This window comes from Apodemus sylvaticus, chromosome 13 (assembly GCF_947179515.1).
Source record: "Apodemus sylvaticus chromosome 13, mApoSyl1.1, whole genome shotgun sequence".
Classification (NCBI taxonomy): domain Eukaryota; kingdom Metazoa; phylum Chordata; class Mammalia; order Rodentia; family Muridae; genus Apodemus; species Apodemus sylvaticus.
Genome location: NC_067484.1, coordinates 80,416,332 through 80,441,630, shown reverse-complemented (window position 1 = coordinate 80,441,630; position 25,299 = coordinate 80,416,332). Strand labels below are relative to the sequence as shown.

The 25,299-nt window shown below is 52.5% G+C and overlaps 1 protein-coding gene across 28 annotated transcripts in view; it reads right to left on the bottom strand.

Annotated features, from left to right (window-relative positions):
* The window catches only part of Celf4 (CUGBP Elav-like family member 4), a 278,574-nt gene that overhangs the window by 5,272 nt on the left and 248,003 nt on the right, over positions 1-25,299 (bottom strand). For 4 of the 28 annotated variants that reach the window (XM_052155778.1, XM_052155789.1, XM_052155773.1 and 1 more), the window contains exons 4-13: positions 20,611-20,736; positions 20,250-20,329; positions 19,859-20,002; positions 18,695-18,842; positions 16,911-17,060; positions 13,250-13,315; positions 11,965-12,048; positions 6,925-7,008; positions 3,367-3,445; positions 2,921-3,092 (exon numbers count right to left, since the gene is read on the bottom strand). In XM_052155778.1, the coding sequence (XP_052011738.1) occupies positions 2,921-3,092; positions 3,367-3,445; positions 6,925-7,008; positions 11,965-12,048; positions 13,250-13,315; positions 16,911-17,060; positions 18,695-18,842; positions 19,859-20,002; positions 20,250-20,329; positions 20,611-20,736 (1,133 nt within the window). Of the gene's footprint in view, positions 1-2,920; positions 3,093-3,366; positions 3,446-6,864; positions 7,009-11,964; positions 12,049-13,249; positions 13,316-16,910; positions 17,061-18,694; positions 18,843-19,858; positions 20,003-20,249; positions 20,330-20,610; positions 20,740-25,299 lie in introns of those variants that run through there. The other 24 variants (XM_052155776.1, XM_052155787.1, XM_052155772.1 and 21 more) reach the window with 13 other exon arrangements.

Genomic DNA, 25,299 nt, shown 5'->3' with positions numbered 1-25,299 from the left:
ATAGTGTAGCCTTGCACAGGTTGGGCACACACAAGGCTGAGATAGCCAGTGAGACAGGAGACCATCAAGGGAGGAGAGCCTTGTTGCCCCCAAACTCAACCCTACCCTACTGGGGCCTCAGTCTGTGGAACCAACCCCAGCCATGTTACCCAGCTACTCTGCCTGAATCTCTCTTCCCCACATATGCCTCAAAGTGGCTCTGGCTTGGCCTTAGACCATCAAGCCTGCTTGCACATCCCACCTTACTACTAGTCTACGTCCCCTGCTCACCACCTGGCTGCTCCCAGCTTCTACCCAGACTTCCCTCTCCTAACGAGAAATAGCTCCAGATTGTACTTCATCACTTAGCAACACCTCCCATTGACCTATGATATACCACATTCTTTTGGATTGTGTGTGTGTGTGTGTGTGTGTGTGTGTGTGTGTGTGTGCGGGCACGTGCTTGCACGCTGTTTCCTCTTGTTGCCAGCTCCTCAGCTGCCTTGAATAGCTCCATCTTCTCTCAGAACCCTCCTACCACAGCTTCCGCACTCTTGGGTTGCAGAGGCAGTGTCTTTAAATACTACCTGAATGGAAACTAAATGGAAACTTGATCTAGGAGTCATGTCCTGTCACAGCTTAAGACAGCCTATCCTAGGGAAGAGGTAATCAGAAAGCTGGTTCCAAAGAAGTCGAGGGTGCTGTGGCTGAGCAGGGCTGTGACTCTAAGAGACTAATGAGGGCATTGGTCTCCCACTCGCCTTCCTTGAAAGCAATCTAGGCTTCAGATGTTGGCTCCATTGCTCACTGTGCTCATCTGTGAGGTAGGAATTCTGTCTGACATTCCTCCTGATAGGCTACGTGTTACCGACATTACCTGTCAGAACAATGGCTGGTGTATGAAAGTCTGTGGTGGTCATCTCCATGGCCTCTCAAGTCTGAGTGCCAGCTGGATCTAACCGTAGCCCTCTTACATCATGCCTTCTTCCACCCTTCGTCTAGGAATTCCTGACTTAGAGGTATTACCTCGCTTGGGCCATAAGGGTAAGCTGCTAGCCCAAACACCTACATGTTCCTCCACATCGCCTGATCACTGACAGAATCATGGTTTCCTCAGTGCGGAAGGAGAAGCCTGCCATGCACCTTGGAGCTTCCTGACTGAGTCGGTCCTCTCTGCGAGTACGTCCATCTGGTGGCTGCATCTCGGGGCCTATGTGTGCATTCCTCTGAGATGTAGCACTCATCTCTGTGTCCCCAGACCTGGTGGAATGCTGAGTGCAATGTCGCTCAGACTCTGTGAACCACTGTGCCCCAATCTACACATAAGGCAGGACTAGGCAGGGCTGGGGAGGGAGGAGGCCAGAGTCGGCTTTGCGCTGCTTTCAGGGTTATGGAGTGTTGGGCTGATGTTCACCCCGAGGGAAAAGACCCCTGCTCCAGCTGGTACGGAAGGGTCTTCTTCTGGCACCTCTGTAGGGAAGTGTGCAGTGACAGGAGAGACCAAACTGAAGACTCCTCCTACACGCCTGGTCTGGGAACTTCTCCTTGCATGCCCTCACTCTCACACGCCCAATCTTTCTTACAGACCCTCTACTCTCCTGTCACTGGGGGCTGAATGGTGGGTGTCGCCTCAGGATCGCCTCTCCCTTTCATACCTTCTCATGTGTCAGGAAGCATCTTTGACTCTACCTTCAAAATGCATCTAAACCTTCCCACTGCCTGATCTGCCCCGTACTGAGGTCAGTACAACAGGTCTCTGTGGCAGCCCTTGCAGCCTAAGGACAGACTAGCCCAGCTCCCCTGAACAGCTCTCCAATACCCCTTCCCATTTCAGAGGAGGGCAAAGTCTGTGCAGTGACCTGCAGGCCCCAGGCAGTGGCCGTCCTCTCTCCTGGGTGGCTCCCACTTCTCAGCTCCCCCCCTCACCCCACAACACTTGTAGCCCCCTGCTTGCTCCTCACACGTGCGTGCCACCCCTGACCTTACCCCAGAGCGAGGCCAATCATCTCTAATATCAACTCAGACTGGCCTCGAAATCTTCAATTCAGCTACCATTCTCATACCTACTTCCTTACCAGGAAATCTATCTCCAACTCTCCCTGTGTGCCCAACACAGTGCCTGAGGCACAGTGCTGCTAAATAAAGGGAAGGGTGGGTGGAGCAGCCTGAAAAGAAGAGGCCAAATGTGGCCTTCATCTCTGCTGGTGTGAGCAACCTCAGGGGAACGGAAGAGGTGGACTTGACTGCCTGGAGCATTCCCTCAGTTCCTTCCCTAGTAATCTGCTCTGCCTGGGAGAACACTTGACCCAAAAAGTAGTGGTTAACTGCCTCAAACTGCCAGGCAAGGCCAAAGAGAGGCCTGGGCAGACCAGGTGAGGTTCCCAAACTTCCAGCCCTGTTCCTCCCTTCTTCAGCAGCCTGTCCTCCAGCTGTGATTCCTCTTGCTAAAGTTCCTTTGAAAATCTCTGCCCCTCCTGTCCTGGCTAAGCTAGGGCAGCTGCTGGGGAAGAGGTCAAGGAGGAAGCCGACAGCTCAACAGCTCACTTCCAATAGACCTGGGCCTGCAAGAGCCTGGAAGACTGGGAGGAGGCTCGACCTGACTCTCTTCCTCACTGTAGGGCCTGAACTTGCCCTCTGCCCACCTAGGGTCCCTGACTGACAGGACCACAATATGAGCCTGAAGGCGCAGGCCCAAGGCTCTGCTCTTTCTCAGAGGCTCTTCACATCTACCCCTTTTGGCCTGGGGGCGGAGGGGACAGGCAAGCCTGGTTCTGCCAGGATGGCCTTAGTTCTACACCTGTGATGTGGACCTTGAGCCAAGAGTAGGTTGATCAGGGCGCATCGGGTCCAAGGCACAGGTGAGGGCCGGGCCCAGGAAGGCCTGAGAAGGCGACGGGTCCATCCAAACCTCCCGTCCCTACGCCCAGCTGCCCATGGTTACCTGTGCGAGTCCTGGTCTCCCCCGGGGGACGCTCCCGCCGGCGCTCAGTACGGGCGATTGGCGTCTTTGGGCCGCTTCAGCTGCACCTTGAGCCTCTTCATGCCTATCTGGAAGCCGTTCATGGCCTGGATGGCGGTCTGTGCGCTGGCCGGGTTGTCGAAGCTCACGAAGCCTGGCGAGACACGAGGGACCAGGGCCTGGGTTTCCACGGGGCCGCCCGGGGCCTCTGCAGGCGGGAGGGGAGGGGAGGGGCGGGGCTCGAGGCTCCGCCCCCGGCCCGGCCCGGCCTCAGCCCCGCCCCTCCGCCCGCAGGCCCCTCCCGGCCTGGCGACCCGGCCCGGGCTCGGCTGCTCCTCGGCTCCCGGTGGTGCCGGCGCCCGCCCACCCCCCACCCCGGCCGGCCCGCCACCTCGGCCCTCTCCTCCCGCGGGAGAGGGCGGACACACCTGCGGGCGGAGGAGCTTATTGCACACTGTCCTCCCTGACAGGAGGGGGCCTGGCAGCGGGAGGGCACGGGGTGCCGGCCTGGGGAGAGAGAGGAGTGCGAGGGCCGGGAGGGAGGAACGTCGGGGAAGCCACTCCACCGCCCGGTCACCCCCACCAAACCCGCCTCACCCCTGGGGCTGTGCGCAGCCCTCGCCACTGTGGGAAGCTTCCTAACTAAGCACACACCAGGACGTGGTGTGTTCTGTACCAGCCTTCCTAGGGATGTCGAGCACCTTCCACTACCGTTCTGCTCTGCGCTTCACTGCTAACCAACACCGGCGATAGACCGGATTGTGGCTTAAACTGGGCAGTTGCATTTCCTCATACAGACACCATGGGCCCTTGAGAAAAGAGTTTCTGTGGTCCAGCGGGCTTATAGTCAGGTGGCTAGGAACCAGAAGGAGAGCATCAAGTAAAAGCATGCCCTCTTGCCACAAACTCTCCAGGAAATAACCCTTCAGAGCTTTGTTTAATTCCTTCCATTTCTTCTGTAAAAATGCACCTAGGTCCTAACATTTGAAATCCAGCCTGGCTGACATGCTCAGGCTGTACAAAGAGCATGCTCGTCTCCAGATGGCTGTGAGATAGATAAGAGATCATTGTGTGGCCAGACCCCATGCGGAAGTAGCTGCTTTCCTGGGTGTTGGCTATGTATCTTGGGCCTGCTCCTGACTTCATGCTAACATAGCTACTCCCTCTCTCCTGACCTTTTTTGTCCTGCTCCCCTGCTCCCTCCATTTCCCTTCCCCCTCTCTCCCCAGACACTGCCTACATCTGGCTCTTCTCTCTTCCTCTTGTTTCCTGCCTGCGTCGCTCAATTTATTCACGCAGCCGTGGATCATGAAGGATGGAGGAAGAGGGTGTGTGTGTCACGGGTGCGTATGTGGACACATTGCATGCATAAGTGATGAAAGTCAGAGTCAGCGCAAACAAGCAAACAGAACATCAAGGTGTACACCGAATCAGCCTCCGGTTACACAGCCTCTGGCCGGCTCCCTCCGCTGGCTGGCCTGTGTGTCTCGTGACTAAAGTCAGGTGCTAAGCAGACAGGAGAGCATTCTTTAGTGTGAGTGTAAGTCTGTCCTCACTGCTGTCCCCAGACTAAGGAAGACAGATGAGCGTCTGTCCCAGCCTGAGTGAGCCCATTCTCCACCCCCACATGGATACCTTCAGTACTGACTCTAGTTGGATACTCAGGTTTGGTGGCTCTTTCTGACAGAAAGAAGGGCGAAGCTGAGAGAAGAAGCTCAGAGTTGTCCAGGGTGAAGCTAACAGGAGGGATGTTGGTTCCCACGTGGTGGAAATTCGCAGCAGCCAGCTTCCTGGAGAAGCAAGCGCTTTCCGGGAGCCAAAGGAAGCAGACCCTCCCCATCTAGCTTCACCAAGTAACTGCAGTCAGGGCAATGGCTGCCCACAGCCTGGGCACCCTCAAGAAGTCCTGCCTCCCCCAAACTGAAAAGCCTCAGAGGTAGGCTGTTCTCCTTTCAAAGTAGGGACATTTGTGCTATGCATTCTGCTTGAAGCCCCCCAAACGCTTTGCTAATAGTTACGCAGCCCCTGAGGGGTGGAGGTTACCACGGGACCATGGCCACACCCTCTTCATAAGAAAAGGGGTAGTGGCACCTGCAGAAGGTCTGCTCTGGCCACTTTTGTCCTTGACAGCTCAGAGACCCTTATAGGATCCATCCCTTAGGGATAACTGCAGCGTCCCTGCTTCCTACACAAGGGCACTGCGGTTCAAAGTGCTCAACAATTTGCCCATGAGTCAGCACTGGAGGTCTGGGGGAAGGGCAGAGGGCTCTGACTCAGGAGACCCAAGTGGCTTAAGGAGGATCAGAGGCTAGACCAGCATGACAGAAGCCTAAGCAAAAAGAAATTGAATATAGGTGTACAGATGAGGTTTTCCAATAGAGAGAAAGGAAACCTTGGTTCTGGAGAGCTTAAATAGTCTTAGGGACTAAGTAGCTTGGGGATAGACTCTCGGGGAAATAACTTTGAAAACTGGGTTGTGTTCAGAGGGGCAGCCAGTGAGGCAGATGTGGTCTGGCTGGAGGCTCCTAGAGGTGCTCTTTCTGTGCTGTCTGTGATGTAATTGACACTTGTGAAGTGAAGCACAATTGGAAGTGGTTTCCAGTTGGGCTTTACATACGCATCACCTTAACCCCTAAAAAAGATAACATGCCGGCCAAGTATGGAGAAGCACCGCTCTACGTCTTTTTCTCTTTGTCTTTCCATAGCCAAAGAGAGATGAGACACTGGGACAGCTCTATGTGATTGGAGACGCATGAGTGCCAAGATCTCGACTCTCCTAGAGAACAGTCCGAATCCCCAAGACTTCCATGATTCCATACTGGGAAGTCCTTATACTGAGTGCTTCCCGGTGCTTCTCCACTCTGTGCTTCCCCCCACCCTGCCTGTGTCCCCCGGCTGTCCTCGTACTCCCGGAGTCGGAGAGCCAACATGGCATTTTGGCAGACTCCTCCCTGGCTCCGAGCATGGCACTCTGTAGGTTCCATACTCTTGGGGACTCGTGAGTAGATATTGCCCTCCATGAATGCTCTGGCGGCGGCAAACGGAAAGAAGGAAGATGGGCCACGAAGGGGTTAACAGAAGAGGTGTGATGACGAGAGAGGATCCCATGACATCTGGACATTTCTGGATGAGGATACCAAATTTATAAAGCAAAATATAACATGTCCGACCAAAGACTCCGCACAGAATGGTAATGTCTCGTGCAGACCTCCCTAGCTAATACTGTGAGCCTCTTGTCTCCCAAAGCCTCATTTCCTGTCCTGTCCCTCTTCTCAGTCCAGCCACGTGCCCCTCTAGCCTTCTCTGACTTCCTTACTGCTTCGCTGCTCCGGATCTCGCTGCTGCTAAGTAGCTGTGGTGTCTAGTGGGCTCAGAACTTCCTGAGGGCAATCTCCTCCTGGCTCCTCAACAGAGCTCACTTTGATGGCCTGGGGTGGGTGTAAGGGTCGGGTCGCTCGCTGCGTGGCATGAGGGGAGCAAGGAACAGGGCAGGCATAGGAAAGGCGGCAGGGCAGAGAGGTGGAGAGGTGACTGCAAGGCGGGTAGCTAGGACCTCCTTGGGCTGACTGCCCCTGGACCACACCGGCTTTTACCCTGGGGCTCAAACCAGACTCTGAGCATGAGAAGCCTCTGGGAAGATGAGTCATGCTCTCTGGCCCCACCCCCAACCCCCAACCACAAAGACCCCTTCCCTTTCTTAGCAGCTCGGGCTTTGGGGCTAGACAGGGATTTCTTGAGCTGGGGGGATGGGAGCTGAGTGTGGGTAGAGAAAGCTGAGAAGCCGAAGGAAGAGCAGAGCAGAAGAAAGGGGCTGAGAGATGGAGGCTGGGCCCAGAAGCACCTGGGGCAGTGTGAAGGAGCAGGAGGAGTCGGTGGGAGCAGCCCCCATCCTAGGTCAAGCTGAATGGTTTGTTATCTTTACCCACCAAAGCATTTACTTTGGTTAGTCGCCCGATCCACAAACACTTTCGAGGAGATGACATTACCGAAAGGGAGGAACATCTGCATCAGCTCAGCGTCCCCAAACTCCTGGGGCAGATGGTAGATGAGCAGGTTACAGCCCTCGGGCCCTGCGGTGAGGGGAGGGAGGGAGGGAGGGAGGGGTGGGCAGGGAAGAGGGATGGCAGGGGAGGGGGGAAAAGAGACAGAGGCAAGATGAGCGCGTTAGGCAATGCAGCAGGGAGGGAAGGGTGGGGCTAGGGCGTGCACGCGGGTGCTTTAAAGAAACAACCCCCCAAAGAATGGGGCATGTTTACTAAGCCCTGAGCCCTAATTATTAGCTGTAATCTCCAGCTGGCTGTGGGCAAGTCACTGGATCTTTCTGTGCTTAGGTGGTCTTTTATCAAGCATCAGTAGTGGGTGCCCTAGCAGCTCTGGGGCTGGAAGGGCAGGCAGTGTCAAATAGAGAATGGGGTAACTATGCCAAGACCAGATCATCTGGGTCCCCCGGAAATGAAGTGCTGAGGAATGGCCACAGAGTTTGTGGGTATCCCCTCCTTCCCAGTCTATGTTCTGGGGAGGGCTGAGAAAATGGCCCTCATCCTATGTGGTGACACCTCACTTTCTCTACCCTTCAGGCTTGGCTCAGGCTGGCCAGAGAACTTAAGACAACACACAGGCCCCGGTCTTTGCCCGGTCTGCAGTCTTCACATAGATTCCTTCCAAAGGCCTGGCTGCCCTGGTCCACACCTTACATTCCCTCCTAGTCTTGGTGACAGAAAACAAGATTTCCCTTCTCCCGATCAAGCCGATCAAGCCCGTGTCACAGAAACAGCTTCAGGCTCCACCCCTGAGCTGCCTCCTATCATGTGAAGAGCAGCCAGAACTCTTCCACTCTGGGAACGCCCTTGGGCTGTCCTAAGCACTTTGTGGGACTCACTCCACCCTTACAGCACCCTCTCTGGCTTAACTACACTGGCACTATTTTGCAGCTGAAGAAACTGAGTTCCAAAGAGATTAAGACATCTGCCAAAAGACATCTTGGTAGTAGTGGTGGTGGTGGAGGAAGAGGAGGAGGAAGAGGAAGGAGAAGCCAAGATATGAACCTTCAGGGTGTGGCCTTCATAATGTGAGCTCTACTTTCTGCCTATCTGTCTGAACCCTAACCTTCCAGGCTCCTTTGGGACTTCGTGTTTCTGGAACTTGCAGATAAAGCTGTTTCTTTTACAATGATTGAAGGATCAATTTTTAACTATGTAAGTGGAAATCTTCCTTAGCCTGTGTCCTGTCATCTTAAAAAGCACCTGCCATGTATCCTTTAGACTTTGAGGTGCCTTGAGATTGCTTCAGTGATGATGTCTAAACATGAACTCCAGTGAAGGCAAGGAGATATCAACATGGCCTGCCACCAGCTACGTGGCTTAGGCAGCCAGAATCTATTGTCCTACTCACTTCAGACCAGTAGGGCTGCCAGATAATCCGCCACAGGGACACTGGCGCTGTATGCTCTTCCAGTCCTTCCACTATCTTCCTCTTTCTGACTACGCCACCATTTCTGGCCCAGAGCTGAAGGACATTCCCTTGCCCATTAAAGCCACCTGCTAAGCCTTTGACCTCTTCTGTCCCTGGTAGCCCTTCCCCCTAGAACCTCTGACAGTGGATGGCACATTCAGAACCAGGCATAGGTGTGCTTCCTTTCCAACACCCAAACTTTGGTTGACTCTTCCCTTATCCTGTCTCCTCCAACCATGCCATGTTCTTGCTACTGCGTGTCAGCTGCATGTGCCTCTTGATGGTCCCTTGATAGGGCCACCTTAGAGGAAGAAACCACCATTGAAGACCAATCTAAGTCATAAAACTCCAGAACTCCTCCAGATCCTCTCCCCAAACTCTAGCTCCCTGAGACTTCTTCTGGCCTTTCCCTTCTGGTGGCCCAAGTCTGTATTGGGCTCCACATTTCTTCTCCACATTTGAGAGGTTTTCTCTTGAACAATAGATCACTCACTATGGCCATCTGCTGTCTCCCATCCATGTCTCTCCCTGTGGCCCAGCGTTCACCTTCCCTCCTGTTCTCATCCACCCTCTTTATGTCTTCCCTAATGGCTCTACTCTATCCCATGCTGAAAACAGCCTTGGAATTGGGACCCCGACTCCAAATTTAGATTCCTCTATGTCCCTTCAGATACATCAGCTCAGTGCTGTCTATAAGATGTGGCTGAACGCCCTCCTGGCCTCCTATGTTACCCTAGCTGGGATGCTAGGAGCTGCTATTGTCCCCATAATAAACAATGATCTCGCACCCCAACTCTTTCTGCTTTGTTTCATTTGCAGAATCCAGTCCAGCCCAGAGCAATGGTGACATGTAGCCTCAGAGACAGAAAGTGGCTCCTCCTGGCCACACGGAGATCCAGGCCAAGCAATAGCCATAGTTATCCCGGAGATCCTGTGCCATCTGTGCAACAGGTGGCTTGGGGACAGGCTCAGGGATCTTTTGGTTTTCAAGCTCAGCTCAAATCCTAGGTGCTGGCAGGAAGGGCCTACGCAGCTGCCACTGTGTTCTGGGAGAAGTTAGCATGTTGTCAAAGATCAACTGCAACGAAGCTGAGGAAATACAGCCTGTCCAGGCTTCATACATCCAGTGGAACCTGGCTTTATTTGCCTCAGTCCTGCCTTTCTTCATATCTCCTGGGCTTACCTCATGCTTGGTAATGTCTTTTGTTCCCAGTGTCCCTTACCTGTAGCACATACCTCCTACTTCTGTGTGCTAGAGTCTTGCTCCTTCCTAGCCTAAAACCTGCTCCCAATGTCCTAACCCAATGGTGCATGCACCATGGGTCTGTCAATTTCTGCAGTTGAGCCCCACTCCTTCCTGCCTTCCTCTTCCCTAGGGAGCCCGTATATCATGCTCAGGGGAAAGGGTTGGGTCTATGGAATATTTCAGCTCCAAGGAAAGGACTTGTGGACTCCAAGAGGACTGTGACACAGGGTCTTGTATGGGGAGCAGGGTGTGGCTAAGGTTGCACAGAGCTGGAAAGTTATGAGAAGGTTACAGCTAGATCCACAGGGTAGCACAGAATGGGAATTGGGAGCCAGGGGTCAGAAAGCAGGAGACTTGAGTCTAAAGATGGTAGTGAGGGCTCTCATGTGTGATGGGTTAGTATGGCACTATGACACAGTGTGTGTGTGTGTGTGTGTGTGTGTGTGTGTGTGTGTGTGTGTGTTTTCATGTGTGAGCACGTGCAGCAGGGTTTGGGGATTCATAGGCTTTTAGGACACATTCATTAAGGAGTATGAGTACAGTGAGAGATAAGCAAGTAACAAAAGCCTGGTGGCCTGGGGGCACAGCTCTCTGCTCTGGGCCTGAGTCAGCAGCACCTGGTCCACCCTTGTGGCTCTGACCTAACTGAGGAAGGTCTGGGCTGAAGGACGGCAGGCCCCAAGACCACAGTTCAGGGAAGGCTCTTCAGGTGAAGCAGTGCCTTGAGGGACTGCTCCCCGTGCCCAGTTCAACAGTGGAAGTGGTTCTCAGCTACTGCAGGGCATGGGAATAAGGAAAGGGAAAGGCCCACCACAGACCTTGGGCCCTGGGTATGGGGAAATCGGGTGATGTGGCCCTCAGAGCTGTCTGATGATGGGGACATCCCCTGCGAGGCTTTGGGGGTGATAACTGGGTGGAGAAGGGCTGTGTGTAGACATCTGCTGCATGGGGTACAGGAGCGCCGAGCTAAGTGAGTGGATACACACATTTCTATAAGGAACTGTCCTCATGGTCTTTATTGTGTAAGTGATGGACTGGAGTGACTTGTGTGGAGCCACTTAAGCTGGAGGTGACCAGTCCAGGAGTCAGGCCCAGAGGGGGTGTCGTGTGACATACATACTTGCAATCATTTAGGGGCTACAAGCAGTTAAGGGTCTCTTTCACCAATGGGATTTGGATCAGTGGGTTCCCAAAGTCCTTTCGGAGTAACCTAAGGCCCAGATCACTGGTGTAATCTGCTGCAGTGGCCACACATCTGACATTCGGAAACCAGTGGAACCTGCCTTGTGGACTTCTGGGACAGGTTTTGTTATGGGTTGCTATTACTAGGTGAAGAAGATGGAGTCTTGATGTCCCTGCTTCTCAAGTCCTGCTTTCTATGGTAGGGCTTCTGAGAAATTGCTCATACAGTTTCCTCTCTTGCTAATTCTGTGGCTCTCTGGTTACTGGAAGGGAACCCAATGAGTGATATCATATAGTCTCTACCAAGGCTCTGGTCCTGCCTGTCTTGCTCTACCAACACTCTGATGGCTATACACAACCTTCCCGGGCATCCATCTTCATGAGACCTGCACTGTAGCCACAGATATTTCACACTTCCCATGGAGCCTGTCCAGGAGTACGGGCCAAATCCTACCCATCAGAGAAGGCAGGTGTCCTCTACTTCCTCCGACAGCACCTCATTCCCTGACCACCTCAGGCTAGTCACCATTTCCATCTCGGTGCTTAGAGTTGCAAAGGCTGCCCCACTGCCGGAGCCTCACAGCCCAGCTCTGCTCTCACTTACGGGGAACACAGCAGGTGGACCTCAGATGAACACCCCAGGGAATGAGCCTGTGTAGTCTACAGCTCCATAAAGCTGAGAACTACCTGAAACAGGGACAAAGCCCCCAGCAGAAAATACATCCTCAACCTCTTCTAGGTCTTGTTTAAGAGTGACTGAAAGGGCTTGCTGCAGAAGGAAAACAACCTTCCCATTCTCAAGGGTTGGTTTGTAAAGAACGCAGTACTTGTGTGCGAGCTGTGTCAGAACACTGGCAAATGATGGTGGGATGTGGGGAAGGTGCCTCTTGAATGGCTTGCTGGCCCCTGGGACGTGGCCTCTGGTCTTCTGCTCCTGGGCCAGGCTACCACTTTGGTTTTCAGAGCTGCCCACAGGATGCACATCTCCTTGTATGAATAGGTGAGGACCTCTTCTTCTGGCCCTCTAGCTCTCCCACCCACTTTCATGCACACATCTAACCAAGGTCCTGTCAGAGGCCTGGAGAGGCCAGAAGCCCAGGTAAAGCAGCCTCTTCATGGAGTGGGGAAGGGAGGGTCCGAGACTCACCTTCTCTCTGTTGCTGGGGAATCATTGGCGGTGGCTGAGGAAAGGCCTGGCTTATCTGACCATAGGCAGCAGGGTAGGCAGCTGCTGAAGAGCCGAAGAGAAAGCCGAGAGGTGGGAGAGAGGGCAACAGGGTGCGGAGAGACACAGACAGTGTGGGAAGCCAGAATAAAGAGAGAAAGCTCAGTGTCAGTGAGAGCCACCAGCCACAAGGTGGGACAGAAGCTCAGGCCATTCACACAGAACAGCTTTCAGTTAGGGATACGTGCGCACACGGGCAACTCTAATCTGAAACAGTCGTGGCTGACCTGTCCTCACTTGTCCAAGATAATAGTACCTGGCGGGACGTAAAGCGCTGTCTGATGGAGGACAGACGTGCGTTCCCCAGGAGTGTACCTGATGCTCTGTTTGGTTGGAAAAGGTCAGAGGGAGGGCGGGAGGACCATCTCTCTTGGCAGCGCAGCCCGGATGCATGGCTGCAGAGCCTGAGGTTAGAGCTAAGACAGGGCCCACATTAATGGAGCTGTGTCCAGGCTCCGGCTGAGTGAGGACAGCTTCTCCTGAGCTCTGAGCTTGTGAGGTAGCCCCATCATCCACAGGGGGCATCACTAGATCTCCACAGCCATAGAAGGATTGCCTCATCCAGGCCAGACAGTGGGCACAGTCTGAGAAGGGATGAAGAGAGTATGTGGCCAGGTGGTGGGACAAAGGAAGAGGCTTGGCTGACAGTTTGGCTGGGTTCTGTGACACCTGGCCTGCTGGCCCCAGGCCGTCTCTTTCTGCCTGCCTGTCCATTTTGCTGCCTCTCCTCTGAACTCCATCTTGCTTGCCTGGAGAGGAGAAGCTGCCTCCCCTCCAGAGTCCCTCCTCCTCTCTAACCCAGGCCTCTGCTTCCCGGGTCAGAGACCGTGAACTGTGCAGAGCGTCAACCAACGTAACTGCGTCGTGGCTGTGCAGCATGAGACCACCAGGCACGTTGGTCCTGGCAGTCAGTGTGATTCAGACAGAAAATCATATGTGTCACTCTTTAACTCTAGCTCACCAACTCCCGCCACCTCCATGCCACAGCACCATGTAGAGACCTCAGGTAAAAGACAGACCAGTGGTGATGGAAGAGAGTATCTCTGCCAGCACCACCACCTCTTCCTTCCATCTAGAGCCTCTAGTACTGCCTCCCTTCCTTATTCAGAGCTGGGACCAGATCTGGAGAGAAAGGCACCCCTGGTGTGGATAAGTAGAGACTTAAGTATGGCTAATGAAAGAGCCAAGAGGCTGCACGGATACTAACGTCCTGCATACTGCTGCACTCCAGCGTAGGCCTGCTGCAGGGGGTCCGCTGCGGTGGGGCTCTGTGCTGCAGGAAGGCAAGAGAGCAGAGGTCAGTGGTGCCCACCCAAACTAGCCCCTGTCCCCACAGTGCCCAAAGGGATACCACTGTGGCTGTACTGCCTTCTCTAGTCACCACAGGCTGTCCCTGAGACGGGGCACCTTGAGAGCTGGGTCTGGTTGGAGTTCTCTCTTCTGCACCCAGAACACAGTTGTTCATTCAACTGGGAAGTGCATAGTGACACTGGCCAGGGGTAGGGCGGAGACCAGTTCATGCAGAAGCTTATGCTGGCTGGGAAGAGATGCCAGAGCATGAGGACCTTGGTGGAGAGACGGGATGGCCCTGGGTTGAAGAGGAATTGAGGAGCCAGGGATGCTCAGGGTGGGGGCCTTTTGTTCACAGATTTCCACGAGAATGTAGGGGCAGTAAATGAAACAAGCGAACACCACCAGCTTATAGATTCCATACGGTCTGGGAGGACTCACCCTGATGCTCTGTCCCAGTGCTGGGTAGTTTTTTGTTAACTTGACAAAGCTAGAATTATCCGGGAAGAAGAGCTCCAAACGAGAAAACACCTCCATCAGACCAGCCTTTAGGCAAGTCTGTAGGACATTTTCTTGATTAACGATCCATGTAGGAGGGCCCAGCTCATGGCGGGTAGTGTTATCCTTGGACACGTGGTCCTGGGCTGTATAAGAAAGTCGGCTGAGCAAACCATGGGGAGCAATCCACTCACTAAGCAGCACTCCTCCATGGCTTCTGCTCCGTTCCTGATTCCAGGTTCCTGTCTTGGCATCCCTCACTGGACCGTAGCCCTTGATCCTTTAGCTAAACAAACCCTATCTTCCCAAGTTGCTTTTTATCATGATTATTACCACAGCAATAGAAGGGGAAATAAATCACTCCTCTCGGATCTGCCAACTTGGAGATAGATACCTCCCAGAGAAATCAAGGAGTCAGTAAAAGAAGAGCCCTGTATCGAAACTTTAGCAAGTTTTGGAGAAACTGGACTGGGGAAAGTTTTGCTTTATTTCTGACCTTTGTTGTTGCTAAGATCTCAGTAGAAGAATGAGGTATGGGCCAGCGGAGTGTGCAGGCCTTGGTTACCAACGGCAGTGATGTTGACTGGAGGGAAGGCTGGCTCAGGAAGATGTGTGGAGATAGATGTCCACACACTGGGAGGATCCAACCCAATTATGTTTGAAGGAAACAGAAAAACCCTAGGCAGCAAAAAAAGCCTCCTGGGATCAAGTGCCCATTGACCCACACCAGGCTGGCTAACTGCTCGACATGCTTCAATGCCTTTTGGAGGGAGGACTCCCACTTCCTTATGAGCTCTCATCCATGAGCCTTTGGCTAGATTTTCTCCAGAAAACAGCACCTGGGGTTCAGAAGAACCTTAAGAACAGCCTGGGACAACAGGTCTTTAGAGACAGGAAGTTGACAGATATAATACCTCCTAGGAAGTGTGTGTGTGTGTGTGTGTGTGTGTGTGTGTGTACAGAAGGCGGGCTCTGCTTAGCAGGAGGAAGCTGAAAAGGGATCCTGTGAGCTATTTCCTGCCTGAGACTGTCCCAGCCCAAAGTCCGGTTCCTACATTTTCCCATGCTGGAGGCTAGAGCCAAGAATTCCACGCTGTGATAGTCGGCAGAGCTAATTTCTGCTCCCTCTCACCTGTCTCCTTTGCTTTCTTCTGAGCTCTCTAGAGTGGAAGCTCATATCTGGCTTGTGGTTTCGGTCTACCCAGGTGCTCACCCATGCAGCACATTTATGCATGTAAGAAATGCTGCCCTTTTCTTACTGCACGACGTTTGAAGCCAATGTGCAAAACAATCTGCACAACTTAGAGGCAGGGCCCAGCATATTGCTAGGAGCTCAGTAAACAGTGCATTGAGAAGAAAGTATAAATAGTACTTGGTGCTTGTCAGAGCCAGTTCTTTGAGGGTTGTGCATGGCTGTTAAAACCACACACATTATGTACTTCCAACATGGTCGTGAGCAAAATGGGAGAACAGAGAGCGAGTGGGGCTAGCAAGTGCAGAGAAGCACGCAGAGACCCTCTCTGCTTCTCTGCCTAACGACCTCATTAGTAACTGCCAAAAAGTGAGCATTTTGAAGGATCTCGCTCATTACGGTGGCTCCAAACTACGCATTTAAAGATGGTAAATTAATTTTTTAATGTACTACATTTCTCCTTTCCTTCCCTTCATCCCTCCTCTGGTTCTGTCAGGGGATTGTTTATGGGATGCGGCAGATTGTTACAAATGGGGGAAAGAAGCATCTCCAAATTCCATCAGAAAAATGGCTCGCAGATGTCAGTGATGGTGGGCATGGAACTGGAGATCCAGATGGGCTTAGAGGCCGGGAAGAGTGGAGGAAGAAGGCACCCAGATGTGTCCAGCAGGAGCATCCCCCAGCCCGCAGGCTTGAGACTAACAGGGTCACTTCTGCCCCCAGCAGGCCAAGCCCCTCCTCGACCACCTGTGCCAGGCAGGAGTGCCCGTCCTTAAACTGCACACCAAATCCCCTGGGCCTACCTCCTAATAACCCTCCCAGAAGGCCTTTTTCTGCCTCCTGGTCTCCAGGACAGCTCACCCTAGGGCTGCTGGACTCTCATCTGACTTGATTCTCTAGTCATCTTCAATAGAGGACAAGCCCTCTCGATCAGACTCAGGTGTGCTGTTTAAGGATGAAGTAGGAAAGTGGATATTGTACTCTCAACCCAAGTTTGACCTCCTAGGGGACAACCCAATGTCCTGGAATCCTAGAGTCGAGTGAAGACTTGGTTTTTATGACTCCCTTCCTCTGATCTCCAGAAAGCAGGACACATCTCTATTATGCTAGTCTAGGACCCTGAACTCTGATTTCCTGCCCTGGTATCTGTTATCCTTTGTATAAGAAAGAAGAACTGCTTCAGGACAGTTGCATGCTCTTGCCATGTGAGTTCCACTTAATTTGACAGGAGCAAAGTCAATCTGCAATCAGAAATGGGCTTCGTTTTCACAATTCACCTTCTGAACACAGACCTAGGAGCTGTCCAACAGGAGCTGTCCAAAGTGCTGACTCTTTTCTTTTTCTTTTCCTTTCTTTTTTCTTTTCTTTTTTCTTTTCTTTCTTTCTTTCTTTTCTTTTCTTTTCTTTTTTTTTTTTTGCGTGTATGGGAAGACTGGACTAGAATATAATGTCTAGATAGTCTGTCAAAAAAAAAACCCTTCAGTTCCTTCCCTAATGAGTCCTTTGTTACTTATCACTAAATGTGGTTATTCTTTTAGCTCATGTCCTCCTAGTTATTACAGCTCAAGTTCACAATCAATTTGTAGTTACTGGCCTCTTCTTTCTACCTGGGTTGTACAATTGCTTCCTGTGTCTTTTCTTCCTGCACATAGTGCCTGGAATAGAATTTTCTTTATTATTGATAAGAAGACCCTCCCCGTGTTAGGACTTTGGTCCGTTCTCTCTCATTACAGGCTCCCTGAAACAGGAAGGTGGCTGGCCTGCTTCTGCCACATTTGTGGTTCCACCGGGGCATGAGCAGAGGTCTGAAATCGTGTATTCCTTCTTCTCACAGTGAGTCAAGGAAGAATGGACAAGATGTCTGCTGCTCGGGGAAGGAAGAACTTACCTGGGTAGGGGTGAATGCCATTGGCAAACACAGCTTCCGCAGCAGGCTGCCCATTGGCCTGTGGGGGGAGGCCGGTGAAGCCGTTCACCCCAATGGGTGACGGGATGCTAGGCACAGCTGGTGCAGTGATACCTGGAGGGGTGCTGCCACCTGGTGTAGGGGAGGCAGAGGGAGTGGGGAAGAGAGAGGGCGGCAAAGGTGAGGAAGGCTGAGCACAGAGTTCTACTCTGCTACGTCACGGGGCATTGGGACAGTCTTGGCCCACAGTCATCCTATCTTGTTAGTAAACTATGGCTTGCCTTGATTTCTTGAATTTAATGTTTTCATTCACCCCAGGTTATTCATCGTTCAAGGCAGAGCCCCTGCCCCAGGAAGATTTCACTAACCACTGAGTGTTATCCTTGAATCTAGAGCACACAAACTCTCCTCAGTGTCCTTGACTCTGACCACACTTGGCCCTTTGTCCTTTTTCAGTAGTTCTTGTGCACTCTAACCAAGTCAGGACTAGCTGGTCCTTTTTGGGTCCGTGAAAGGCTCACTTGCCTCTCTCAACCTGAGGAAAATTCTAGATCCTTACGCTGAGAAAGACGTGAGAATTCAGGGTCTACTCTCAGTCCTATTTGGCTTTCTTCAGCAGAGGCAATAGTGGTGGTCATGATAGTGATGGCTGTGTTAGGGACAGACGATGCATTCCATATTTCATGTGGTGGATAGCAAGATAGAGTAATGCTATTGTGCTGAGGCCCCACAGGATGGAAACAGGCTCTATACTATAGCCGAGGTTGACCCACTTCCCAGATCCATGAGTGTCCCTGAGGTTGCAGACCAGAACTGTGTAATAGGGTGATGCTCTAGTTGAGCCCAGGGATATCTCAGTCTTTTGTGGCTTTGATATTGGAAAGGAATAGCTGGACCTCTGGAAGGTTACTGCTATAGTCTGATACAGAGAGCCCGAAAGCTTGGTAAAAGGGAGCCCACCATGTCAGCTAGCTCACCCCTAGATTTAGAGCCTAGAGCTGCTCAGTGTTGACCTCTTAGTCATTTGGAGCCAGATCGTTCTTTATAGGGAGCTGACCTATATATCCTAAGATGTGTAGCAATGCCTCCCTGGCCTCTACACACTAGATGCTATTATGAGCTGTGGCAAACAAGAATGTCTGTGGACATTGCCAGATATGCTAAGGATGGGAGGCGAAATTGCACTGGACAAGAGCCAGGAGCCAATCAAAAACATGTTTTGTGAGATGGCTGATTCCAGTGCTCATCCATGGGTGACTCGTGGGGTTCTCTAGCTGGTTGTGTAGTTCCTTGGAACATGTCCACTCATCAAGGTTGGCTTAAAGAGAAGGACCATGGCCAGTGTACAGGCAGAGCTATGCTGAACCTCAAATGGGAATGTTTCCATGTCATTGTCTTTTTCCAGACATTGGTTGTTACAGTACTTTCCATGTCCAATATTTCTAATATTGGGATAAAGCGTATCACTTTTAATTGGCTCTGGAATTACTATATTGACATATTGTAATTAAAAACAAGTTGTTTTTAGGCAAGGACCAGGGACGGACAACTTGAAAGAAATCTTCCCCTGAAATCTTATTGTGGATTTCGTGGTATTCACATCTCATCTCCCCTTGGGCGCCTACAGATGAGAAGGTTTTCTGAGACAACGTACTTGGGCCTAGACCCTATGTGTTCTTACTGTAGAATGAAACACTAGCAGCTGTAGTGATGCCTGAGCCTGGGTCCTGATATTCTTTCCCCGGGTCAGAGACGGACTGGCTCACCTGAGGTTGGGGTCATAGGCGCGGCTGCCAGGCCATTCATGTTGAGGGCCGCCATCTGCTGCATCTGGGCGGCAGCGAAGGCAGCCATGGGATTCAGGTAGCCTCCTTGCGCGACCGACGCCATGAGGGCTGCTTGCTGCTGCATCAGCTGGGGCAGAGGGAGTGGCAAAAATATCACAGGCTTCCAGGGGGGGCAGCCCTCCCACCAGGGGCTCAGCTCCTCGATGCCAACATCTCAGCCCTCTGGGAACTGGTACAGCCTTTTGATCTCTATGCCTAGAAAGCCCTGAGGCCTCCCCTTGCCTGCTTTAGTCTCCACTTCCCTGGGAACTGACTGGCTGGTTTAAAAAGGAACAGCAGGGCCTTTGGAAATCTAAGCTTTGCAGGGTGATGGAAAGGGACTCACTCTATGCTCCCCAGTCTGTGTGAGGCATGTTATTCGGGGGAATGGCACCCAAACACCTACAGACCTGTTGGATGAGTCATACACAGGCAACAGGGTAGAGTTCTGCTCAAATTTGTTACATCGAAGAGGCAAGAGAAACATGACTAGACCCCCACATGTTATTACAAAGGTGAGTGGGGACTGGGAAGGCAGCTGTAAATGGTCAAAGCTAGACTCTGCTTTAAGGGTTACAGACAGAACCCCATGCAGGGATGATGGTTACAGTCTGGAGGCAGAAGAGGGCAGTATTTTAGAGAGGATACAGCTGTGGAAGCACTGAGCTGTTGGGGCCAGAGGCAGGGGAAGAGGTTGGGTTGAGGTTTTGGGTCTCCCCACAATTCCAGTCAGAAGTGACTGAGAAAAATCTCTTTAAGTAGAGTTTGTGGGTTAGAGCTAAACACCTATTACTGCACTGGTTCTCTCTAGCCTTCACATTTATTTGGAAGAGGGTGGGGTACAGGGTTGAACCATCTGGCTACCCTACCAAGGGTCTTCTCTGGGAACTAACTCCTCCTTGAAAATAAGGACAGCATTCCACCTCCTCCTGGCAACAACCCCTACCCGGATTCTCCTCTCAACTCCTGAGACTACACTCTCTGAGGTTCTGCATGACCTTTGCTCTGAGGACAAAACAATGTTTGGGTGAGCATCCCTGTTCTCTGGGGCTGAGGTGAGGGGAGCTCTATAACAACCCCCTGCCCACCCTTGCCCCCACTTACTGCCTGAGCGTAGGCGCCATAGGCTCCGAAGGGGATGGCCATGGGGTTGAACATGCCCATCTGGCCTGCCATCTGCTGCATCCGTCGCATTGTGCGCTCCTTGTCGGTGTCTGCAAACTTGACCACCAGGCTGGAGGACGCTCCCTGCAGCCAGGGTGGCACATGAGATTCTCTTGCTCCAGTCTTTACCCCCCAGAGTCCCTGCCCTGGCCCGTCCCACCCCACCCCGATTCCCCACCCCCACCGTGCTTTCTGTGGGGTATTATACCGAGGTCACCCACGGGTACCAAGTTTAAACCCCATCTTTTCTGGGTTACCTAAATCTACTCTAGTGTGAGAAACAGTGGTAAGGTTGATGAGACCCTGCACACAGCCCGAGGGTCACACTCACAGGCATGGTCTGGCTTCCATGAAGAGCGTTGATGGCGGCTTGTGCCTCGGCATGGGAGGAGTACTTCACAAAGGCGCACCCTGTGGGGATAGGACAGGCTGAGCCGTGGCCCCGAGGACCCAGGGAGAGAAAAAGAGAGACATATGGGACAGAGAGAGGGCGGGTGGAAAGGATGTCCCCCCCCCCCGCCGTCCCCCACCACCATATGAGCATAAAATGTGAAGGGGACAAGACGGTGACACAAAGGGGCACAGAGCAGAGAGACCCATGGCCTCCTCTCCTCTTGGTCTCCTCGAGGACCACCTGACAGCTGCGAGCATCCTTCCTAGGCCCGCGCGCGCGAGCACGCGCACACACCCACCCTTGCTGTTGCCGTCGGGCCCGCGCAGGATAGTGCACTCCTCGATGTTCCCGAAGGCCTCGAAGAGGCGGCGCACGTCGTCCTCAGATTGTTGCTTGTTGAGCATGCCCACGAAGAGTTTTCTATCTTCTAGAACAAAATAAGGAGATGCTTACCGGGGCCAGGGGCGGAGCAGGGGGAGGGGAGGGGAGGAGCCGCCGGTAAAAGGGCGGGGCCAGAGAGGGAGGGCAACGGGGATAGGGGAGGAGCTTGGCGGAAGCGGGCGAAGCTCACAGCCAAACAGGGAATGAGAGAAAGGAGCTTGGCGGGAGGGGAAGCAGCTCAGCCAGAGTAAAAGCAACTGGGAGGGTGAGGTAGAAGCTTCGCAGGAAGGGATGGAGGTCACAGTCAGAAGTGGGTGGGGCGGGAGGGAGGAGCTTGGCTGGAAGCATTGGGGTTACAGCGTGTGCAGGTGGGAGGTGCGGGGTGCAGAGCGTCTAGAGCAAGTCAGCTAAGCGAGAAGCGAGAAGAGGGATAGCAACGACTCCCTCTGCCTCTTCCTGCTAGAAGCAGCTCTCTGAGAAGCCTGGTCCCGGGTCTCACTTCTGGCCTAGAGCACTTGGGTCATCTGGGCTGCCTTGTGTACCCTTCCTCCCTCTAAACCCCATCTTCTCTAGCGCAAGAATGAGGTGAAATAGGCAGTCTTCCCAGAACCTTGGCTGGTGCCATTCGCTCCGCTTAGAGGGTCCTAGGCAGACTCCTCTTCTAGGACAGCCTGTGGCCCAGTGTGTCTTGTACCGTCTCTTCTCTCACTGCTTTGCCTGTGAGATTGGTTTCTGTCTGGCTTTTCTCCCCACAGCTTATCTCCAGATGGCTCCCTGGAGAGAAATGCTAGAGCTGTGTGCTGCAGCACAAGCCCTTCAATATCAGGCCCTTAATTTGATTATGGACCGGGTGGAGTGACAGACCGCATGCCCCGCGCAGAGCCGAACACTCCTCAAGCCATCCCAGCCCCACCCCACCCCTATCATCCTGGTGTTCTCATTTATGATGGGTGAATTTTCACTCCTCCCCTAACCTGCTGGACATGTTGTGAACTCGGGACCTGTGGTCCAGCAGTTTGGGAGGCTGCCACATCTGGACAGCGAAAACTTGGTTTGCTCCAGCCCGTGGCAGGGCTGTGCGGTCCAACCTCACTCCATATTCGGGCTTACAGTGCCCCTAGCTCACCAACTACAAACTCCGGGGTGGGACTGGACATCAGAGAGCAAGAAGAGTGAGAGAGGAAAGGTGTAAAGGGTGCAGTGGAGAAGAACGGGGAAACGACAAGTAAAAGGATCGGAAGAAAAGCCAGGGAGAGCCTGGGTGGGCAGAAAGGAAAGAGGAAGGATAGAAACCTTAGCGCACTGGTTCTCCACCTTCCTGATGTTGCAAGCCTTTAACACAGTTTCTCATGTTTCGGTGATCCTCCTTCCCCCACCAAGTATAACATTATTTTTGTTGCTACTTCAGAACTATAATTTTGCTACTGTTGGGAGCTGTAATGTAAATATCTGGTATGCAGAATAGTTGATGTACAACTCACGTGAGAGGGCTGCTCAGCTCCAAAGGGGTCACGACCTACAGGTTGAAAACCACTGCTTTAAAGAAAGGAAGCTAGGAGAGAGGAGGACTAGACTGAGCCCTTTAAGAGAGGAGGGCGGGAGCCTGAGACGGACACACTGTCCGCACTTCTGGGGAGCATTTAAAGCTTGCCTGTGCCTCAACCGAGTGCCCTCTAAGGGCTCCAAGTTCACGGACAGTGTTTCCAAGAGACTAAAATCCTGTAGCTTCCTGATCCCTGGACCCTCCCCCTTAAAAATTCTCTTTCCTCCCTTCAGAAAGGCACCTCCTTTGTGATGTTGATATAAAGCCTGGGACTCCTTTGCTTGCCTCGTGATATCTGAATGTATTCCTTTATGTGACAGCTTTCTGATTGCATTCAAATGCTTCCCCAGTGCCTTTCTATCCTGCCTCTCTCCGGTCTCCTGTCGCCGTGGTGTCTCTCCCCTGTGTGCTGTCCTCTCCCCCGAGTCTCCCTTTGCTAAGGAGTTCTCTGGAGACCCTTTTCAACATGCAGGGTGCCAAGCTGCCTCCTTGCTGACCACTTTGATGACCCCAAGGGAAACATAGCTAGCTCACCTTTCCCAAGAGCTACAAGACAGCAAACAGACCTGGCTCCAGACTTCTTCTCTGGCGAAGGCTACCCAATGCAGACGTTCCTATCTGGATCCTGAGGGTCATTGGTTTGTATTCTTCCTTTCTTCTTGGATTTTGTTACCTCGGAGTTCGTCCTAAGGCCTGTATTTTATATCAAGGGCTGGAAGGATCCTGCGTCTGGAGTAGACCTCCCGGGCAGGCCTAGCATGTCCTATTCAGTTTCCTTGACACCCAGCTGTATAACTAACTGCCTCGTGCCTCGGTTTTCTAGGTCTGGAAAATGGAACGATGTGTCCTTCCTGCCTATGGTTCTGGGAGTTGCTGTGGGCAACAGTGCCTAGTGAAGAGGAATAGAAAAATTATTTGGGATTCTTTGTGTCAGAGAGAGGAGGTGGATGCTGTTTCTCCTTGGTTTGCTCTGTCCTGATTTGGCCAAAAAAGTTGTCTCTGCTCTGGAATGTAGTGAACTCCAGCCAAGGTCTCATCCACCCTCTGCTTCTAGATCCTAGGACTCTTGGTGCTCTCTCTCTCTCTTTTTCTTTAAAACTGGGGGTGCTGATATCCTTGGATGTACAGAAGTGCCTGGAGTTCTGGGGGCAGGAGAATGGCATCCTGGAAGGTAGGCGCCAGTCCCGGAGAGGGCAGCGTGGCTCTGGATCCGGATGTCATATCCCCATGGGAGATGAGCTTGAGCTTGTCAGAGTACCTAGGTAAGTGTCAAGTGAAGGCATTTATAGCCACCAATGGGAGGGCCGAGCAGACTGTCCCAGGCCCTTTGGCTCTCCTCTCTGGCTGTTTCTGTCCAAGAGTATTGATTGCAAACTTACTGTGTGCCTGAGAAATGAATCTGAGATGAACCTTGGAATTGGGGGAGGGGAGGGCGTTTGCTTCTGAGTTTTTCTCTTTCTGAAGATGGAAAGGTTGTACATGGGGATCCAAAGCATTATGGGCCCCAAATCTCTGCTATGGAGCCCCAGAGAATAGTCATATCTGGATTCCTAGTGGATGGTCACATCTAAAAGCTCTGGGCTACAAGCCAGTAGGAGCTGGTTTGGAGGGATGACCTGCTATGTCCAAAAGCCTCCCAAGAAGGTGGGCTAGAGATTTGACCTACAGACCTACAACGCGGAGAGTCTGCAAGGAGTCCAGGGAGCTCTCGGCTGCCTTTCTCACCTGTTCCCGAGTGATTCCATAGCTACACTTGAGTATGTACTGTTCCCTGTCCCTCTCCCTCCTTGTCCTTGTTCTCCCTGCCCCCCACACCCCCACCTGCTCCCTGCCTGGGCTTGTGTCTGAAACATAGCACTGCTCTCCATTATAATAAACCTTCAACCTTGTCTCACTCTGGCTAGCCTGAAATTCTTTTCTGCAGTGTAGTCAAGGATGTAGCAGAGAATCCTTCTGGCGTCAGGGCTTGCAGAAAAGAACCCTGGGACCTTGCTTCTCTTTTGCCTCCTGTCTGCTCTCCCGGCCAAGCAGCACACAACACCTCTCCATCTTCCCAGACAATCAGTCTGGGAGAGATTGATTGTCTCAGGGCCCCAGTGTGACTCTGAGCTTTTCCCACCTATAAAATGCCCTGGGCTGAGCCTCCCAGGATGCTGGTGGAGTGTGTGAAAAGGTAGCAGAGTTGCTTGCGGGAATCTCTGGCTGTGCAGAGATGAAGACTCCTGCGCTCACTCGTCTGTCTACCCTGGTTTTCAGATCAGTGTGGCAGCAGGAAGGGTGCTCGTTACAAGTGGAGTTTTTAACCCCGGAGCACTGGTGTACTACTAGACAAAGGGCTTGATAAGGACAGCCCTTGAATGGGAGCTTCAGGCTTTGACTGTTTAGCCAGTCTAACCCTGGCACAACCTCTCTTGGGGAGCACATTGTTGGCCACACAGAGCAACTGGCAACAGAAGGGCAAGGGGTGGTTGACCACAGGGCCACTTGACCTGCCGAATGCCTGCTTGCCACGATCATGATGATAATGCTCAAATTCCAGTTAAATTTTCAAAGTTTGATTAACCCATTACCCTCAGCTCTGAACAATACTTCCTGCTTAAGGGTAAGGTGCTACAGACCTTGATCAGATAGTGAACGCTGTTTTCTTTTTACACTGCTACAGAATTCCCTCACCCCCTTTCCTCCAGGTGCTGGTGGGGCATGGCTTGCATATTGAGGAGGCACAAACTAGGGAGGACTCTGGGATTAAGCATGAGGAGAGTGAGAATCAGTGGTTTCTGGCTATGTGGCTGATGCATAGACCAGCGGAAGGCAGGGGATGCTAAGACTGCGGACCAGTCCACACATTCATTGATAGAGCTAGAAGCATCTCTCCTACCCACAAAGCTTTACCCAGGTGTGGACAAGGCAAATGTCTGCAAACTGGGGGCATCCCATGCTGGGCCCTGCAGAATCTCTTGGGTGCTCATTTACTGTGTAATTACTCCCCACTGAAGGCGCCTCCTTGGGTAAATCCCTGAAGCCCCACAGGCATGAATTTAGGGGGTGAGTATCAATTATGGA